Source organism: Pomacea canaliculata, linkage group LG5 (assembly GCF_003073045.1).
Source record: "Pomacea canaliculata isolate SZHN2017 linkage group LG5, ASM307304v1, whole genome shotgun sequence".
NCBI lineage: Eukaryota > Metazoa > Mollusca > Gastropoda > Architaenioglossa > Ampullariidae > Pomacea > Pomacea canaliculata.
In genome coordinates this window covers 20,287,888-20,308,559 of record NC_037594.1, presented here as the reverse complement: position 1 = coordinate 20,308,559, position 20,672 = coordinate 20,287,888, and the positions used below count along the sequence as shown (strand labels likewise).

At 41.3% G+C, this 20,672-nt stretch overlaps 1 protein-coding gene across 1 annotated transcript in view; it reads left to right on the top strand.

Annotated features, from left to right (window-relative positions):
• The first annotated feature begins 635 nt into the window (after positions 1 to 635).
• The window catches only part of LOC112564079 (adhesion G protein-coupled receptor A3-like), a 54,254-nt gene continuing 34,217 nt past the window's right edge, over positions 636 to 20,672 (top strand). Inside the window, 2 exon segments of the mRNA XM_025238661.1 lie at positions 636 to 1,858; positions 6,946 to 7,017. Coding sequence (XP_025094446.1) covers positions 1,746 to 1,858; positions 6,946 to 7,017 — 185 coding nt within the window. The 5' untranslated portion in view covers positions 636 to 1,745.

Below are 20,672 nucleotides of genomic sequence, written 5' to 3'. Positions count from 1 at the left end.
TAAGCTTAGCAAACCCAGCGTTTAAATGTATCAGTATATAAGACAACACTGGTAAAACAAAAAAATGCACCTCACATGAAAGTGGTGGTTTTGGGAGGGGAAGATTTATATGTGCATGAAATGACCGACAAATATAAGACAATTTGTCTTTGAGAGGAGCTATAGGTGTAGGCAAGACGTTGGGTGTTTCTCGCGTGTTTACTCCGCAAAACTCGGTATCTGGACTATAATATGTATGTTTCTTGCAGCTATCCCCATCCATCCACAGATACAGATTGTAGCTGAGTAAGCCTTGAATGGACCGAACGAGCGAGCTAAATTTAATAAAAATGAAAAAAGCTGATCCTCGGATCCACCCTTCTCTCTTTCCGGATGTAAATATGTATTTAAAGTGAGGTAAATACTTCCATTATTCATTAAGAACAGCACCAGCGCATATCACACGAACAGTTGTAGTCACAACAAATATTTTTTCTAAAATTTCACTTGACAACAAACTCAAAGATAGACACGTAACTGGCGACAGGAATTTCAAATAAGATGTAGCCCTCCCTCCCTTCCTGCACTTTGTCTCGCGGTCCGACCATTGTTGATCTCAGCGCACGCGACCAATGGCAGCCTGTGAACTGCGCGAACTCGGTGACGTCACGAGGGCTGGAAAACCAAGATGGCTCACAATGTTTGGGTAAAGCGTTCCATGCTCATGCGGCGGGATGCGGGTCGATCGTTCACTTAGACCCAGTCTTGAGAAGAAAGAATTTGATATATTTTGTGTTGCTGCAAAACTCATTCTGCGGATTGTAGGTATGTATGTTCGAGAATCGAATATTGCACGTTGCAGCTCCGAAACGCCATGCTTTTCTCCAGGTTCGGACTGCTGGGAGGAGGGTAGATCGCAAGGAAGATCCCTCCATTCACGGGCTGAGTCTGGGTCTACGTTTCTCCTGTGCTCGCTCGGTTCTACTCAGCTCGGCATGCTTGCAGCGAACCAGTGAACTACGGATGCCTGTTTAGAGGGCTGACTCAAAGGGTGTGTTGTGCTCGTGTGAAGTGTTTGGAACAGAGTGGAAGAAAGAAGGGGGGGAAATAAAATCCCTCCAACGTGCGTGACCGATATCGTGTTCCCATTGACATGATAAGTCACAAGTAGCGGCAGCATCAAAGAAGAGTACACGGATAGCCGTTGGCTTCGTATTTCTCACCTTGTGTGGAGAGCCCGACCTGGCCTATCTAGCCCCAGCTTCCTGCGTTCTTGCCTTTACAGTCGAAGCTGCAAGGAAGAGGGTGAAAAACCCCTCCGTTACCTGGAAGTCATCCTATGATTTCAGTGTAGCTCACTTAATTACAGTGGTCTTTTGTGTTTTTCTTTCATGTGGTTTACATTGCGTGGAGTTTTCGAGTCCTGTATGATCGCACGTGTGTCATGGAGGGGAAAGTTTGCAGTTTGTTGTGCCTAAACTGCACTAACAGGAGAGGAGAAAAGTGCTGGTTTTGCTGCAGAACTTCAAGCAGAAGGTAAAAGGTGATAACGCGGCCTAAATGAAACCGCGCGGCTGTGTGTTGGTGCCAGTGAAATTGTTTTATGACACTGCCACAAATACCATCAGGGGATCGCAATGAGAAGGCCGTGCTGCTTTACCTGTACACTTCCCCACAGCAAACAGCGGTGGATGTTTGCGGTGTTGTTGATGATATTGATGCTGGCAGTAGTGGTTGAGGCTTGTGTGCCAAGCTGCCAGTGTACCATGGTGACACCCACAAAGAAAAAACAAAAGGGAAGGAGAGTAGAATGCTCCAAACATCCTGCACCTTTCACAACCCTTGCTCACATTTCTTTTCCACCAGACACTGTTCACTTGTAAGTATGCTAACTTCTTTGTATACCTATACTAGATTTAATGAAATTCCATATTTCTTGTTTGTTATTAGAAATATTTTATATGTTTCATTTTCTTTTATAGTTGTGAGATGAATAAGACAGTAATGATCTTTTCAAAAACAAAGTTTAAACTTGTACGGTCATAGTTTTGCTGTGCAACAGAATGAATCATTTAATATATATACTACTAGTAATAGCCGTACCTCTAGAACTGTACTCTGTGCTTTATCTTGTTTTATGTATGGGCCTGTCCAGCCTTAATGCAGCATGTTAATTGTCACTGTTTCAAATGTGGACAGACCAGATTGCTTTTCATTGTATATGTATATAAGAAGTATGTTTTCAAAGAAATGAATGACAAGGTTTGGTCTTCCTGGAATTAACCATATTGCCTCCTGTTCTTGAGATGCTGTCTTTATACAGCATGCATTACTCATGGGTAAATTTTCTGTTTGAAATCTTGCAAGAGGATTTCTGCAATGCTAGTTCAAGCTCATCGTAGGTGTGTACTGCTAATGAGTTTTGTTACACATTGAGCTACTTGACTTTGTCCCCCTTTCATGAACTGACATAGAGCCTGCTGTACTTGCAGTATAGAACAGTTACACACCCACATGTTCAAGGGAAGGTGAGGAAGAAATTCCACACTGTACTGATATTAAAATCAGGAGTTTTGTATAGAACTATATCTGTTCAGGGAAGACTGCAGGGGTGTGCTTGAGAAATTGGAAGGTGGGGTTGAGGGGAAGGAGGAAATAGCTAATGAAATTGATGGATCAAGGTGGATTTCAACAGCTAATCCCCTGAAGGCAAACTGTAGACATGGTGGGGTGGAAGTGTGGCATAAAAACCAGGAAGCACTTGGCAGATGTAAATTCCTCCCAAATGTTCGTTAAGCACCCTACAAATCAGGAGTAATGGAATTTTTTTTATAATTGGTTACAGAAGATTTGTTTGTTTGGATTGTGAAGATCAGTAATTTGGGGAATTTCCTGCTTTGTTTTTTTTCTGAAGGGTGGAGAACAGGGCAAGGATGTTGAAAGGAGAATTATGAATTGCTTGAAAGATGGGATAAAAGAATTTCATGATTTGGAGAACTCGTCAAAAAAAAAGAAAAAAGTCTGTCTAAAGATCTTGGAGCAAGAGTGTTTGCTCTTTGTTTTAAGTGTGTCTAAACAATATCCATATCTAGCAGTTATTGAAATGACATCATGATAAGTCAACCAGAGAGTTATCATACCTTGTATTTTTCTCTTTCTTGTGCGGTGTCACAGATTTCATTTCTCATACTCAGAGGTTTTGAGGTGTCTGGTAAACATGTAAGATCTAGTATTTGCTCATGATCCATGCAGTGTTTTTATGAGCCTCACTAGATTCATTTGTGTACCAGTCCAAGAAATCAGTGAATGAAGACCTTGTCTTTTTCCAGAGTTGTGTTCATGTGTGGATTCCCAATTTATCAACTGTCAGTTGCTCATAGCGTTATGATTTAAGATAGTTGAGCTCTCCTTAGAGAAAAGTGTAAGTGGTTGTTACCTTTCTGGGTTTGCATGCATTTATTACATGCATCTATAATTGACCTAAATCAATTTCCCCAAGTCCCATACCAAAAGATGGTCCTTTGACAGTGAGCGTCAGACCACTAATCTCTGTTGGTCTGTCCACCAAGTTCTGTGACAGATCATTTGCTGAGCAGGTATGGAAGAAAGCTGGATAGTGTGTTTCTGCTTTGTAGCAACAAAAGCAGATCACTCTCTATATTCTTGTGCATAAGGTAAAGACATCAGATTCAGCCCCCATTTCCCCTGCCCGCTTATTTTGAGCAAGAAGGCCAGCTGGTCTTGTGAGCTTCAACCTAGCATTAGTATAACCCTTATCAGGAGTGCTGAAAAAAATTCTTAAAGATGCCACATGTTTCTTAATTTATTTTCCTTTTTCACTGTATGAGGGTGGAGGTTTTTCTTATATGTGCTGTATAGACTAACATTTTCGTCCTTTTTTATATTGTCTTGGATATGCAAAGATCATATCAAGTGCATGTGTGTGCATTGCATAGTACACATAGATGAAGGTAGTGGCAAGGTAAGCTGCATAAAATGTAAAGAACTCCGTAATGAAGGATCTGGGCATCTACTTGTTTCATGATGATAATGGGATGGCAGGGTTGTGTGTGTGTATGAGCAAGAAAGACAAAGAGCTATTCTAGATCACTGTACACATTCTCTTTTTTCTTGTTCTTTAGTGACCTGGAGTTGTTTGTTGCATTCCTGAGCCATAATTTTGTTTTATGCCATAAAAGTTAAACACCCCATGGTGTTGTGCTCAGCCAATAAACCTTTGCCATGGTCTGAAATCACTATTGTGTGCTAATCAGAAAACTGCAACAACAACAGAATTGCAGTTTTTAGATATAGAACTGATTTTTGAGAGTTGTTACGACAAAGCCTGTGTTATCCTAGAAGCTATAGGCTACTGCCAGAACATGTTTTTAGTGATTGATTTTTAGAGCAATATTAGTTGCAGCTGGTCTTTGAAGAAGACATTTTATCAATATTTTGAAGATTAATGCTGGTGGTTATTCATTCATTTGTTTCTGTTATGCATAGGCCTTTAGGGCTTCAACGAATGTCTTCTGTTTTTGTCTGTCTTTGGCCATCTTACTCAAGCTGCCCTACATCGTATTCAGAGCTTTTATATCTTTCTCATCTGTTTAGTGCCAAGTTGTCTTTGGTATTTCTTTCTTTTGCCTTCATGTGGGTGGGTTGGTTGATTGGTTTGGTGGGAAAGTGCTTCTACCTAATTTTACACTTTGAAGGGAGAAAGAGAGGGGTGGGAACCTGAATAACCCTTGTAAACCCCTGACTGCCAGGCCTTTAAACAGGTGTCACTGTTTTTTGTGCTGCTTTTGTTATGGAACAATTCTCATATCTTCATCAATCCACCTCCAGCTTTTAACCATGTGGCTATGTCTCTTTTATCACAGCATATAAAGAATACTTAATTGGCTATCTTTTGGGGCCAGTATATTTGAAGGATTCTTCTCATGCTAGTGGTATAAACATTTTATCATGTCAATTTTCTGTCATTCTCCAGCATTTTGAACCATATGATAACCAGTGTTGTCAGAACAGTTGAGTTTTACGTATTTTCTGTACTGTCCATATTTTGTTCGTACTTTTAAAAAACATTCCTGGTCCCATTGAGTCATTAATTCCAGCACGTCCATCACTTCTAACAGCTCTGCCAAGATAAATGAATCTGTTGTTGGTGATTCGTGACAATCTATTTTAACTGGGATAGTATTTGGATGGTTAATGTCATTATCTTTGTTTTCTTTTGGCTTATTGTCAGTCCCACTTGACTGACATTGATTCCTAGATGGTTATTATTTTTCTTGCATATGATGGTGAGCATGAGGCAGCAGTGCAAGTTCACCTTCATAGTCTTAGTCTTCTAGTGTTGAAGTAAGGGTCCACTTGAGATTTTGTTGGTAGTCTGTTTTGTCACTCAGTTGTTGGTTATATTGACGAATGTAGCCTGCCTTACTCTGGTTTTTATTTTTTTTTTAAAATCCTCCCTGTGTCTCACATTACAGGTAAAGTTTGTGTAAAAACATTTAGTGATTTGTACCTCATGTTGAGGTATACCATCAGTGTGCACAATAAGCTGTTTCTATGAATGTTGTCGAAAACTTTCTTAAAGTTAATAAAAAGCCTGCTTTTTTCTTTAATGCTCTAATGCTTGCGAAATGTGTTAGAAGAGTTCTGACTTGAGGTTGTCATGTCATGCTTTTAAAAAAAAGATTTTAGTGTCTGTATTCTTTTTTACTTCTTGATTTCCTATTTGTCCTAGGGTTGGTTGTTGAGGATTTTTTGGAAATGCTCTAGAAGTGATCTCCTCCATATATATTGTTGATTAGCAGGTGGTCAGTCTGATGTGGGAACTCCAGTGATGAAGTTGTTGGCTTTGCACAGCTTAGCCTTCCTCTATTAAAACAAAGTAGTATGGCTGTTGCATGGTGCTGAATCAAAGAATATAACACAGTCTTTCCTGATGAACTTGATTTGCCTTATTTAGTTCAGGTGCTCACTAATTCCAAGTATGGCAATTTGTATCTGTTCATTTATATGTATGAAATGTATGTTTGCCTGTTTTATACATTGTACATTTATTTCAGAAGCCAATTTTTATTCTGGTTTTGCTGGTTTGCTTCTTCATTATTCTTATTATTTCTTTACACCCCCAATGGAGCATAGGGCTGCAACTACACCACGCCATTGGATCTGGTTCTGGGCGCCTCTTCCCAGTTGGGTCCATGGTTCCTTTTTCATGCTAGCAGTTTTCTTCTGGATTTCTCTTTTGACAGTCATACAGTTCCTTATTTTAAAAAAATTCAAGTTAAGCTTTACACTCATTCATGAAATTATTCTCCATCACAGTTTCTATAACATGTTCTTTTTCTTCACAAGACAGGGTTGTTGCCCTGAGCTAAACTCCCTATCCTGAAGGACCCATTGATTGCACTTTATCTGGCTCCTACTTATAGGCCTGTCTGACTTGGGTAGCCCTGCCAGGGGCTTTGAGCTCTCTTTGTCTTTGAGTGATTTGAGGAGAATGGTAGTTACCAAGTGCTGTTAAATATAAATGTGATCAGTACATCTTATGTCTCATAGGTAGTAATCAATTTACACAGATCTTGAAGTTGAACTGAGAAGCAGTTCAACCAACATCATATTAGTGCTAGAAGTGAAGGCATGCATGCACAGAACAATTAACAAAGAAAAAGAATTAACCCTTTATTGCATGGAAAATGCATAGTATTGGAAACTACCTCATTTACTGCCTTGGCACATTTCATAAAAACTATGTTTGATTAAGCTATATATATATTTTCTGTTAGTATTTTATCATGCCTTGCTTTTATCATGCTTTTCTAACACAACAGAAATATTTTTAAAAAAAAAACTATAGACTTTGTTGACATTAATACTTGTGTCTCCTGTCCTATGATGATTGTTGTTTGAGTACATGCAATTTGGTAATGGGTGCTTAATTTTCTTTTTCAGGGACCTTACACAGAATAAGCTGACAATATTGATGGAAAGGTCTTTCATCGAGCTATCTATGCTGCGTAAACTGTAAGTGGAACAACACAATGATATTTGTTTACCATTCTTCTTTGGTTAGTTTTTTTTAATCCCTTTGTTAGTTTAAGTGCTCTGTACGTTCATCAAATGCAAGCTAGAGTCATCCCCATTGTGAGGTATCCCCTTCTTGATCATCAAAATCATTGTTGCCATTAGCTGGGTCAATAAAAGTAAAAGCTATTGATTACATAACGGACTGTAAATTTGTATAATTTTGCTTTAACCTTCTGATGCAGAAACTCAGACTTCTTAGCTTTTAGTTTAGTGTTTATTTCCTTTACACATAAAAATATTATTTTATGAGTACATATTTCTGTTTTAATATCTAGTTCCAATTCCATCTCTTATAATATTTTTTTTAAGAATGTTGCATTTAGAAATGGTTTGAGATTGGTTTTAAGATTCCTCTGAGCATAGCCTGCTGATCTCATGAGAATAGGCAAGCATCCTGGCCCTTCAACCAGATTATCCTAAACACTTTAAAATATTGGGCTATTGGAGGCAGGACTTGTGACCTAGTTTCATGCTATTTCGCAAGGGTAGAAAACTTTATTGTGTTTGGTACAGGATATTTATATTTAGGTTTGTTTGCAACATTTTACAGACATTAAACTTGGTATAATTATTGGATACTTAATGTAATAAACCATATAGTTGTAGTCAAGTATATATGCATGTGCATGCATGCTTAAACACAGAAATGTAGGTAAATTAATTTTTTGTGTGTATATTGTTTAATACTTTTGGCCTGGATTGCCACTGGTCATCATGAAACCTTTTGTCACTCCATGTTAAAATAATAGACTCATGCTGTCAGTACCCCAGATCTAGATTACTAAAATAAAAATGAAATTTTAAAAGAATACATACTGTATATAAAACAGCTATGCTAATATTACACCTTATAGCACTTCGTGTAAAACAAAAGCATGCACAATATTGTAACAGCTTTTTTTTTTGGAGATCTTTATTTTTTTATAATAGCACAGACAATGGCAAGTATTCCATCAACAGTGCTGCAGTGAAGTATCAATTGCAAAAGTTTAATGTTACAAGCTCGATTCATCTCAGATTTTTATATATGCACCTGTTTTGGATACCTTTATTTCTTTCCCTTGATCTACCCTACTGCCTTCTCCCCATCATTCAAATTTCATAGAAGGCAATTTTTTTAAGAGGAGATTTTTCAGGCATTACACGATAGAGTTGAAAAAAGTGTCTTGTAATTTTAAATTGGGATGGCATTATTATTAGATTATAATATTTTAAATATATATAATGGCATAATGTTGTTTTCAAGGCAAATTTTGGTAGTCTTTTCACGTTGCTGTTTGTTTCACTTTGTTATTCAGAACCTTGCAAATACATGCCTGTCAACATGTCTAATATGCTAATATTTGGTGTTGCTGTTAAAAAATGACTTATGTTTGATGTATTGAAATATATATTCTGATTTTTTTACCAGAATGTAACATGTTAAATGTGTGTAAAATGGTGCTGTCCACTAAACATATTTGTTGGTAGTGGCGCAAGCTTGGAGTTAGGAAAGCTGATAATAAATGCACTGAACACCATGCCAAGTGTACACAAGTGACAAGTACAAAAGTAACTCCTATTAGTTTGAAGCACAGAGGTGTATAGGGCAAGTCTGTGGTTTGAAGTAGTTCATCAGGAAATACTAATATAAATAATAAGCCCAATTTTGCTGTTATGTGAAGTACAGCTGATTTGATGGACGATTCAGCGTGCACGAGAATTATAGCTCCCTTCAAGCCGTATTAATATCAAAAGATATGTTTAAAATTAGTTACAGTATATTGTCTAGAGGTTTGTATGCTCCGGACAAGTGAATGGATCAATTTATCATTTGATGTGCCTCATGCCAACTCTTTTACATATCCTCACTTATACATAGTCTGCCACTCTCTTTTTTACACACACACACGCGTACGCACGCACGACGATAACGACAGAACATTGTTCAGTATGTTTGCTCTCCGTTTTCAAAGCTCGAAACCATCATCATAAGCGATGGAAGCGCCTGTTCTCAAAACATAATCATCTGTGTCTTTCTGTTATAAAAGGTTGTCCACTGGAATATCATGACATATGAGTGCAAACGTTGGAATGCTATTTAATTTTTTATAAACGTGGATGTCAATCTTCCAGGGAGGCTGACGCGAAGAGCCGATCAGACGGCGACTCGCGCGTAATTCAACTTCCGTTAGGGCGAGCTGCGGACAGAAGAGAGCATAAATTTGACATTCGTTCTTTAGAATGTCGGCAAGTAATGCAATCTAGGATGCGTTCGTGTATCAGAGTGTTTCAATGCATATTTTTTCCCTTTTCTTAAAGTAAAAAGTAAACCCATTTGGTCTTGGATTGTAAATTGTGCACCCTGTCTAGGGCACGACATATAGAAGAAAGAGCCAAGCCTTTTCCTTCTCGCGCCTTTAACCTTCATTGAGTGAAATATTAAGTTGGTTGGGACTCAGAGAGCATCTTAGGGCCATAGATATGAAGCAGAGTTAAGGTTACTTAAATGTTAGCTATGGATTGAAAGTATTGCCTTATTCTGTATTGAAAAACAGGCGTACATATAGTATTTAGTCGTAGCTACCTAGGTCAGCTGACAGTCTAGAGGTCCCCGTCTTGCTTATGGTCCACAGCTACAGAGGACTTGCAGGCGTTTAGGTAAAGCAAACCCTGGGGTATGGATAGTCTCTGGTCAGTGGCTAGAACGAGCCTGGAACTCAATAACTTATGCTACGACGAACACACAGACAGACCAAACGACCAGGAGACTGAATACAAAGGGCAGTTTGCCTTGTCATTGTGCGTGCAATCGCCATGAAGTATTGCGCCGTTGCCGAAGAATGGGTGGTTTTCATCAAAGATGAAACGATGTCAATGTGAAATGAATGAGTGCAACAAGCGTCCCCTTACCACCCTCTCCCCTCCCCGTGAAAACCATCACCACCCAGATGAAAACCATCACCACCCATTCTGTTCCCCGCTACGACTCCCCCTTACCCCCTCGCATGTTGTTTTCCGAATACTAGTGGATGGCCCTATCTCTCATCCTCCCTGTGACGTGTTGGTATAGCTTCAAAGAGAGTAATAAGTTCCTTCACTCACCAATAGATTCATCCATCACGTACACTGCACGTTTCACACATATCACATCCCACACGTGTGTATAAACAAACGCTGCTGGTGGTGGTGAGGAAGAGTAGAACCACTTCTTTCGCGCACGCGTCTGTTTTAATTTTTCGCCGACGATGCATTTTTTATGTACGGAGAACTGGTCACAGGTACATATCCGTGGTAGTAGATGCAGATGCCTTTTTATTACGATGGTGCACCGATAGCATAATAACCAGCACAATGGTATGAAAAGACATGTTACCTAATTAGTGGGATGGTAACGATATGTATGTTTTTAATATATGCGTGTATGTTAAACTTATTGTTATAGAATTTTAAAGATTTTGCGCGTGAAAGTATTGGTGAAATAGTGAGCAGGATATAGGCGTGCACTTTGCATGTGAATGCTTTTGAGCCGTTTGGCCAGAGTGCTGCTGTAAAGGCGGCTGCATCCTCCCACAGACAAAAGAAGAAGAGAAGACAAGACGCTTTTTTTTTTTTTTGTCGACCAAAGCAGAGAGCCGCGTTCTGTACAACACGAGGCGCTTGCTTTTTTTTTGTGCAGGGCTGCATAAAACACGGACTGGGCGTACAGCACGCTAGCTTTCTTTCAGCACGATCACAATCTACAGGAAGAGACGCATCACATGGTAGTTTTGGTTGGAACAGCCAAACATTTACAACAACAGGTTTTATACAGTGAACGGAAGGGTTTTCGCTTTCGAAATGGTTTCAGCGATATGACAGATGGCTGGTTATTCATGCAGTGTAGATGTAGGTGCCTATGTGTGTGTGTAAAACTGACATAACGCACATTTTTTTTTGTGGTTGTATGTGGAAAGGGGAGTGAGGACATGAAAAAAGTTCTGTGTCGTGTAGGCGTCTTTATTCTCTCTCTGTGCGTGCGTGCGTGCGTGCGCGTTCGATGGCTAATTACAAATTTCAATCAAAACATTTCTTTTGAGCCGTCGAGTGTGTCAGGAGATCAAAGAGATGGAGATCGTTTCATTTGCATGTAATCAGCTGTCGTTTGGAGTTCAAAGATGACTATTTCGGAAGGCAACAGTGGGTGGAGAGTTTGAAAAGAAGGGCCAATTGAGGCAGTGCATCCAAGGGGAAACAACGTAGAAGTGGAATCTCGTGTACAGAGTAGGTTCGTATCCACAGATTAGTCGCCTACCCCTCATTTCCTTGAAACTCAGTATTTTCGTTCCCCAGACTGAAACCATTACCTCCTTTTGTTATCGTCCAGGAAAAGATAATTCTATTCCAAGCCATCTGCTGTGATGCTCAAAGGACAAAAAAGAGACCAAGATGTCTGCGGCTACGATACATTCAATCCGGCTTTTCTGGAGCGTTATCCTCGCCATCGCACCACATAATTATCTGGCTGCTTTTTGTGTTTACGTGTCTCGGCAGTCATTCTAAATTCGTCTTAGTTCAGACACTGGAGGGCGAAGAAGTAAACGCATATGTAAGACATCTCACTTTGGTTATTACCAGACAAGCCTGTTTCTATAAAGATGATTCATATCGCGCCGGACGTTGAGAAATGTTCCGAGTCAGCCTTGACCCATGTAACTAATACCCTAATAACTTTACTCGCTTCACACTGTCAGAACTCCGGCCTAAATCCTTAGACATAAGAACGAGTTTGGGCTGTTTTTCTGGAGCTGGCAATTTAAAAAAAAAATCATTTGCAGCATGTCTGGAACCAAACTTCTACAAGTCATTGGCGAGACGAAAGCTTGGTAAAAGAAAAGTAAAACTAAATAAAGTGAAAGAGCTTTTTTTTAAATCATCGGCAGGAGATAACTGGTGACAAGGTACTGGTCGTTCGGGGCCCCTCTGTTGTAGTTGCGTACATTCACCTCGACAGAAGTTGCCAAGTTGCTAATTGGGAGGAAAGGGAAGAGGGGGGGGGGAGGAGGGATAACACTCTATGGCCACAAAATTTGTATTTTTTAGGTGAGGTCGAAACTGTAATGTACATGATTTTCGACAGAGAATCACTATCACGAATTTCACTTACCCTTTCTTCTCTCTTTCTGTCTGTGTGTGTGTGAGAGAGAGATATGTCACATTTGTTCTCCTGCTTACCTTCGCCGTTATACGTTACCGCTGACAGGGCGTTAAACGTCTATAACATAACCATCTTCTCCACCCAACGCCTAAACTGTTAAGAGGAAAAACAGTTCGAAAAGCGAGTTGTTTTTAATTACATATCATCATCATCATTATCATCACTCCCTTAACTGGTACCCGTGGAGACGACTCCTGTCTTTGAAGGGACTCGAACAGCGGCGAAGGCGCGCCAGTGGGTTCAGTCTTGTTCACCAGTTAGGTCTCTTACTGGGCGGTCTGTCCATTCTTTCACATTCTTCAGCTAATTTTTTGTCTGCTTACCCCGACGTCGTCCTTACGTGCCGCTGGAGGACAGTCTCCGGTAACCTTGCTGTCGTGTCTGGCGACATGGAGAACCACAACAGTTTACATCCTTTCACCTTGGCGAGCAGATGTTCCGGTGGACCCACCAGGGTGGCGACTGCGTTGCATATAAATTCGTTGTTTTTGTGATCCTTTTTACGAAAGTTGGAGTTTCGAACGCCTGGATCCATCTGTCTCGGTGGGCAAGGCTCACGTTTCATAGCCGTACAGCAGGATAGGGGCGACTAGGGGACGAGTTCAGCCTAAAATTACTCACTTGGTGTTAAAAGCAACTAATGGTATGCTGGGTGTTATTCGCCTCTCCTAATCATATCCTCTCTCGATGACGTTTTTCTACCCAGGATTGATCTGCGCTGGTAAAAATGGAGCACACCGCAACGCACTTTGATTAAAGCATTGCACCGAGCGACTTACTTCATTTACAGGTTCTTTTGTTTCTTCTTCGCCACGTTTTACCATAAATGCTTTCAGTGTTCATTTCGCGACAAATTGAAATACTGGAACAAGGAGACAGCATGATTGCATGCTTGGAGGTCACATGACCGAAAAGGCTGGCGACCACTCTTGGATAACAATGGGGGACAAGAAAAAGTATGCGATGGTAACTTTGCGCTGTTCCAAAGCAGAAAGGAATTGTGTGTGTGTGTGAGAGCACGCGCGGGATTTCACTTGTTTTGGACACACTGATTTGAACCAATCATTATCACTGCCAATAAATTCGGAGAGCTTCCAGAGCATTGCACAACTCGTTAAGTGTATTGTTTGCCCCTTTATTCCCCCATTTTTCCCCATGTCTGTTGCTTTCCTCAGATTACAGGTTTCTCAACGACCCACTTAAAGTTGGCTGTTAGCGTTGCCCGTGCCACGTCTCCTACCTTGCGTTGGTGTCTTAATTGGATATGCTCTGTTTTTGTTGGGTTTTTTTTTCTTGCTTGGAATTTTCTTTGCAACAGCTAAGGGTAGAGTTGCACTTGTGACATTCTATAAGGTTCTTCAATGCTAGGTTTCCTCTCCTCGATCTGTATCCATCATCTTTGAAATGTTCATTGTCTCACGTGTTAATTAATTTCTCCTGTAAATACATTTTAATGAAATGAAAGAAAAGAACCAGGACTGTCTGTAATGTAAGTCAAACCTGTATGAATATCCAAGACAGTCAACTTTTTCTCAATGTCTACAGTGTATTATTTTCCTTTTTTCTTGCTCTTCTTTTTTTTTTTTTTTAATTTCGATCTTCCAGCAAAAACTCTTGTCAGTGAAAGATGTATAAAAATGTAAAGCTTGGCGTCATAGTCGCATACCATCGTTGCCGCAATGGTGTCTTACCGTATAACTTCTTACATTACTTTTTTTCAGTATGGTAGTTTCAAGTATGGTTTAAACCCAATCTTGCAAAACAACGTGAACCTTGTCAGCATTGGGTTGCATCGACCTGAGTGCGTTGTGAAAGACAATCAGAGTGCGAACCTGGCACTGACACCGATGCATATCCCTCCGCGCCAGAAACAAAACAAAGCGCACCTCTTAGATTTTTTGAAGGTGCTTCTTAGAGAAAGGTGCGTGGATGACTGCTTTACTGGGTGTCAGATTAGTATTTTCCATCTATCTTTTACACGTTAATATATTTTTAGAAACTGGCGTTGAAAGATGCTCAGCTTTTTTTGGAGGTGTGGGTGGGGAGGAGGTTAGGGGAGAACTCCATGCTGACAGTGAACGACGTTCACATTTTTGCCTCCTTTTGATGGGGCGGCTACCCCTACCCCACACTTGCCCCACTGGTTCCTAAGCCACTGAGAAATATATCAGCAGGTTTTATGTAACAACCCTACATAGACTCATCCTTCTTGAGTAGTACTAAGACTAGATTAGTAGACGAACGTTGGGTGAGGTCACCGACAGGTCATTTCACATGACCCCAAACGTGCAGGTTGAGCGTGTAGTCGTGACGGTTGACTGGTTACTGATGACAGGCTTTCTGTTGGACGTCATCTCTGTCGGTTAGTAGCTTACGGCCACTTCCCATCATTGACAATTAATCCCTCCCACCTCCCTACCAAAAGCCTGCGAAGAACAATGGATCGATTCATTGTGGTGTATGAGTGTGTGTGTGTGCATGCGCGCGCGTGCGCACTTGCACTTAAAAATGGGGTAGTAAGCGGGAAAGAAGACTTTTTTCTGTTGTTATTATTTTATAGTGAGATGGTGGTGGTCAGCAATCTTGTCTCTCCGTCGTAAGCAGTGGACTCCATTGTCGGTCAAACCCTTTCGCCGCTAATTCCACAGCGCGGTGTATAGAGAGGACTTGTCTACAGGAACACCGTGGCTGTCCCCGGGCAGTTTCCTGTAGCTCTAGAAAAGGAAGGTGCACGACAGGGGAAGAGAAGCCGTTCTCCTAATGACGACAGTGGCAGCCACTCTGCTGTTGAAAGTTGTGACTAGCAAACTTAATGATCTGGTATTGATCAGGGCTTCCTGTCTTGCCCTCCATCGATTTCCTCCCAAGGTTCAGAGTGCTCTCCCCTTCGGAAGGCCTCGCTCGCTTCATCTGATGGCCCTGGCCAGGAAATTGCATGCTGCTGCAAATCCAAACGAAGGCAGGGCTTCGGTAGATAACTTTATTTCAGGTGTTGCCGCAGAAGGACGCAGTGATAAATGAGGTGGTTATAGAATTGTCTGTTTAAAAATGGAATATGCAGTTCTGTCAACGGATTTATCTATCTTTTTTGGTAGTTTCGGACTTAAGTCGCGTATTTTGTGCGCGTGCGTGCGCTGTCTGCTAGAACAGAAATATATATAACAGTAGTAATGTATCTTTTTTTTTTTTTTACTCAGCCTAGTACTTATTTCTGTCAACAAATTTGAACATCCTGTTCAAAGCAGTTTTTATCATATCGAGCGGTTGATGTACCCCTGCGTGACAAGAGACGTCGTGCGATTTCTCGACACAGTTATCAACGCCAGAAGATGTCCTGAAATCGCTAGTCACGCAGTCTGTTATAAAAACAACACCCATTGTCGCTGACAGGCTTGTGACAAGGCTATCTGCAGATGTTAACATGAAGGTCTTTCTTAACCAGACAAAGTATGTCAAAGTTTTTAACTAACCGCTATGGAAACGCTTTGCCAAACTTCCTCGAGCGTTCGTCCATTTATTTATATATATATTTTTGGCCCGGTTAATAAGGACTATCAGAAAGGTACGTTCGTTTTATGGACAGTATTAAAATAATGCAGGGACTGTTTATTATCGATCAGTCATCTTAGATTTTCATCTGTTCGGCTAGGTCGTATGCTTTCTTGATTGTGGAGTCGTGCGTTCAAAAACCACGTGACTGGAGCGGTCTAAGGTTGTAGCTCACCGGGTTTTTCTCCGACTCAACTGCAGCAGGTAAAATAATTAAGAGACAGTGTGTATGTTCTTGTTAGTTTTCACAAAGTCTTTACTCTTTCTGGCATGGGTTATTCCTCTGCGACTTCTAGATAGGAGACAATAATTTTCCCATAGCCACCTCCTTCCCTCTGTCCCACCCTCCCTCCCTTTCCTGCTGATCACGGGGACTTTGCCAGAACTCACAACAAGCTGAAATGCAAGCGTGGCGTCTTCACATTCCGCTGGACCACAACTACTACCACCACCACCACCGAGCAGCAATCCAATTCGCTTGATATGCAGCATTTTTCACGACTATGTGTTGTCCAAGAATAACACATCTCATCTGATGCTCGGCACAGTGGTGTCTAAAGTCAACGTCACCTTTGGATGAACGGGGAGGGATGTTGCTCAACCCGAGTGCTGAACTTGGTTTAAAACCGTTCCTTCTCGGCGTGAACCTGTTTCATGAGGATCAGCGTCAATACCAGTTAAGTTTCCGAACTAGACCCTCGTTTGTCCGGTATACCGAAACGTTTGGCAAATAAAGAAATCGCCTTTCTCGCGTGGATCGGCTTTTAAATAACAACCAACCTTTGACTACCAGGAAGTATTCCCCAGTAAAGACTCAGACTTGTAAAGACTGGTCCTATGAACTCCCATGGTGTTCTCTGGAGAGCAGCCACCTCCTCCACCTCTAGAGGAGTGAACCTCGGAAGTGAATCATATATAAGTTAGCGACAGCATCAAAACAAAAATAAAACGAACACCCTTACACTGTTTCATCTCCAACGGATTTCACTATGAACTTACGGGTGAACCAGATTCGCGGAAATCAATGAAAATCTACCAAAATTCACGAGCCGTTGCGATTTGCTGATTAATCAAAAGACGAATGAATGGACAACCACAGTCGAAGATCGGTGCAGATGTTCTCTGAAATAAATCCCTTTCTTTCCTGAAACCTATAGCTTCTGTGATGGCATTAACGACAAGCAAATATCGCCGAACACCTAGTTTTTCTCGTTCATCAGTGTTCAGGAGGTTCTACCTAAGATTTCCTTGACACTTACCAGGCTGTGCCACAGACACACATTTTGGACACGATTACGAGGGACCTCACTGGTTAATTAATATCAGATAACGATTGCAAAGTAACGTGATCAGGTAAAGCTAAAATTAGGTGGAGTTGAAATGAAACCAGGTGAATTGTATTACGGCGGCGTGGACGGGTTTATTATTTAAGAAACGCAAGACTTGCACGGCTTCGGGGTCGAAGGTTTCCAGAAGTCGGAAGCAAGCAGGCGTGCCAAGACGAAAGTACATTGATAAAGCCCCTTGTTGTGTAGAAGGATGTTCTTGCGAGAGCTTTTGCTAAAGTCCAAATGACCAAATATAACCCCAAGCTTTTGTTACATTCCTGCTAGTAGAAGCACCTGGTTGAAGGACCCCTCTTTTATTAGGAAGGCAGCGGGAGTCAGTTCCAGGCTTTGGTCTGGATACGGAATTTTACTTGCAGATTTCCTTCAGCCTTCTTCCCCCCACTTTTTCCCGAATACCTTTCTCCGCATTGGGAGGGAAAACTTGCATTGGTTGTGTAGGGGGCGGGGTGTGTGAGAGAAAGAGATTTCAGTGGCGCAAGGCAATAGGATTGTGTAAAGTACTGGTAGAAAACTTACAGTAATAGTGCGTCTCCTTCATTCCCATGCGTGTGCGCGCGCACTCAGAGAGGTGGGGGAGTGGTAATGGTAATGCGCATACATATTCATCGCAGGCTGTTATTACCGCAATCATCCTTTTAAAATTTCCTCAGCTCACAGTTCAAGCACTAATATTTTTTTTCTTGCCGAGAAATATCTCACGTTCCTCCCTTTTTTTTTGTGGTTGTTTTAGAAACAGAGGCAGTAATTAGGTGTCAGTCTTTAGGTTGCTCCATTTTTCCACGAGACTGTCTCCGGCTCACAGGTTTTACACGCTCTTGCAATAACAATCGACCTAGAACTTTTCAAGCGATTGAACAGGTGGGAATTGTGTTTTAGTAAACAGACTAGTTTGATAGTCGCCAGCAAATCTGTTTATTTTCTAATTTCCAAGTTGAAGATACAATCCATTTCCTTTCTCCTTCTCCTGACAGAAAAAAAAGTTCTTTTGTGACCAGTGCTTTTCGGGACCAAAATTTGTACACTTGTATGCTTGTAAGTGTATTCTGTTGTGATTTAAAAATCACACACAAAACCTCTCTCTAAACTCTAGATTTTTCTTTCTTTGAATGTAATACCGCGTTGCTGATGTGCACACATTGATTTAATTTTTTTCTGAATTTTTTCACACTCATCTTTACACACGAAGAACGCTAGCAGTACTCTCTCTCTCCTAACTCCATGTCTCTTTACTTGTAATATTTTCTCCCATTTAATAACTATAAAAACAGCCAACATGATATGAAGTATCATTCATCACTTACATAAGGCTTGGTTGACTCAGACCTGTTTCGCCCGAGAAGCCCATTGACCTACACTGCATCCACAGTTCATGCAATTTCCCACTCGTGCGTTGGTAACTCATATTCCAACATCGATATCTTTGTCCTCTCGAGAGCCGTGCTTCTAGTTGCAAGTAGGAGACAGAGGGTCGGGCGTCAGTGCTTCATGGGCTGAAAGATAGATTACACAAATAAAGTTTGAGTATTTCACTTCAGTGCTGTGTGTCCAGAGTTGACTTATAATTCAGGAAAGGAGCGAGTGGAAAGCAATGGAGGGCGTAGTCGAAGTGAAATCGTATCTCTACTCTTTATGAGTGCCTTTCGATACTGTCCATTTTTTAAACTTTGCATAACCCATGGATAGATTTTCAAGGGGAAAGTTTTTTTAATACTTTTAAATTTTTTAAGCGGATATGTACTTTAGATGCACCCCCCCCCCCGAAAAGTTTGCATCTTTAAAGTTTTCTTCTGCCTTCTTCAAGTTAGTCATATTCTCTCGTATTCTTCTTTCTTTCACTCACACACGCACGTACTCTGGCTGTCATAACCAGCCAGCCACTTGTCTAATTTACTTCAGCCTAATCTCTCTCCATTGCACACGCTGTATGTCGTCAGTGTTGTTACCTCTCCCTCCCACTTCCCCTACCAACCTCCTCGCACCCAAGCACACTGTGTACACCTTCTCTCTTTGTTTTTTTAGTTGTTGTTTTTTTCCTTCGGTTTCGTGAACGGGCTGTCTACAATCAGATTTCATCCTACCATCAGTCCAGGAGTCTTCAGCCCCTGTCCGTGCCTGCTCTTTTGATCTAGTTTACGAACCGCAACAGTTTGGCGAGAGCCGGCGGCCACCCAACACCCGCAATTTTCTAGATGAAACCAGGCCCGTCGAGCGCTTCCTTTATACAGAGATGCAACACATCAAAGGTCCTCTAAAAGTCGTCGTCGGCTTGTAACGGGGTGGGGGGAGGAAGTGATGGGGGAGCCAAGTCTGGAACTAAGTGCGAGACGAGAAGCAAGGCAGTACTGCGCGCCAGGGGGCTCCTGCGCGTGCGGGGAACATGGTCCATGCCTCGACGGTTAGGGGGAGGGGGAATTGAGATAGCTAGCTGTTCACGTGAAGATACCACCAACGTGTTTCTTCTTGTCGAACCAACACCCAACCCCAACCTCTTACCTTTCTCAACTTTAGGATGTTTTTTTTTTTCTCCCCCGAGTTGCCTTATTTCGCTGGTACACATTTGGCCACCCCACCCCTCCTTCGGAAAAATCTTGAAAGTAGTAGACTATCGAAGAACGATCAAGGGACAGTCTTGTTCAAGGGTGACAACTGCCGGGCGCGGGAGAAGTGAATCGCGGTGATTTCGGAGGACGGGGGGCTGTGTTTTGGGGATAAAGGTAATGTCTGCTTGTCTTCGGTAATGGCAAACACGGTCGAAAGGTTATTGAAACTTTTTTCAAGTTTTCTTCAGTTTGAATCACTTTTCTAAGGAGAACGCGTCTTTTAGAGGATGAAAACTTTGTAGAACTCTTCCTTGTGTTCATTATGTAACAAATGAACCCATGGGTATACAGTATGTCTAGAAAATTCGAATTAGTACATATGCTAGTATCATAGTCATTTTCTTAAGGACGGTACCTTTAGTTCTGGGATATGGAAAAGTTTTGCTTGCGACGTCTTTGTTACCCGTCCCGGTTTACCTTCTGGGTACCCCGATATTCTTACCACCAACTCTAGCCCTCGTCATAGGCTCTTTGCTATTCCTCGAGATTTGCTGTTTTGTTTATTTTCTGCTTGCGATAGTGGATGAATTGACTTAAGTTGCTACATCATGTGACTTTAGAGACATGCACAATACTGACTTTATCCTCTTAGCGACCTGCAGATACCAATGTGGATTCAGTGGTCTTTAAATAACAGTATGCAGTGGTTGAAAGTCAAACATACGACACTCCATCCTCAGCAGTGTATTCAAAATCAGAATATGCGAACAGATTTTTTTTAAAGTAAAAGGATGATTAAGTGTAGATATCATCATCGTGAAAACACCCAGAAGGGAAAGTGAGTGATGGTGGTGATTCATGAGCTCACGGCGGTTTCATAGCGCATCTGGTCTGACTGGGAGCAGGTCCCAAAGCGCACCTTATGACTGGCGTGTTTTAGATTTGGCTTATTTAGTTTTGTCTGGTGTCCTATGGCAA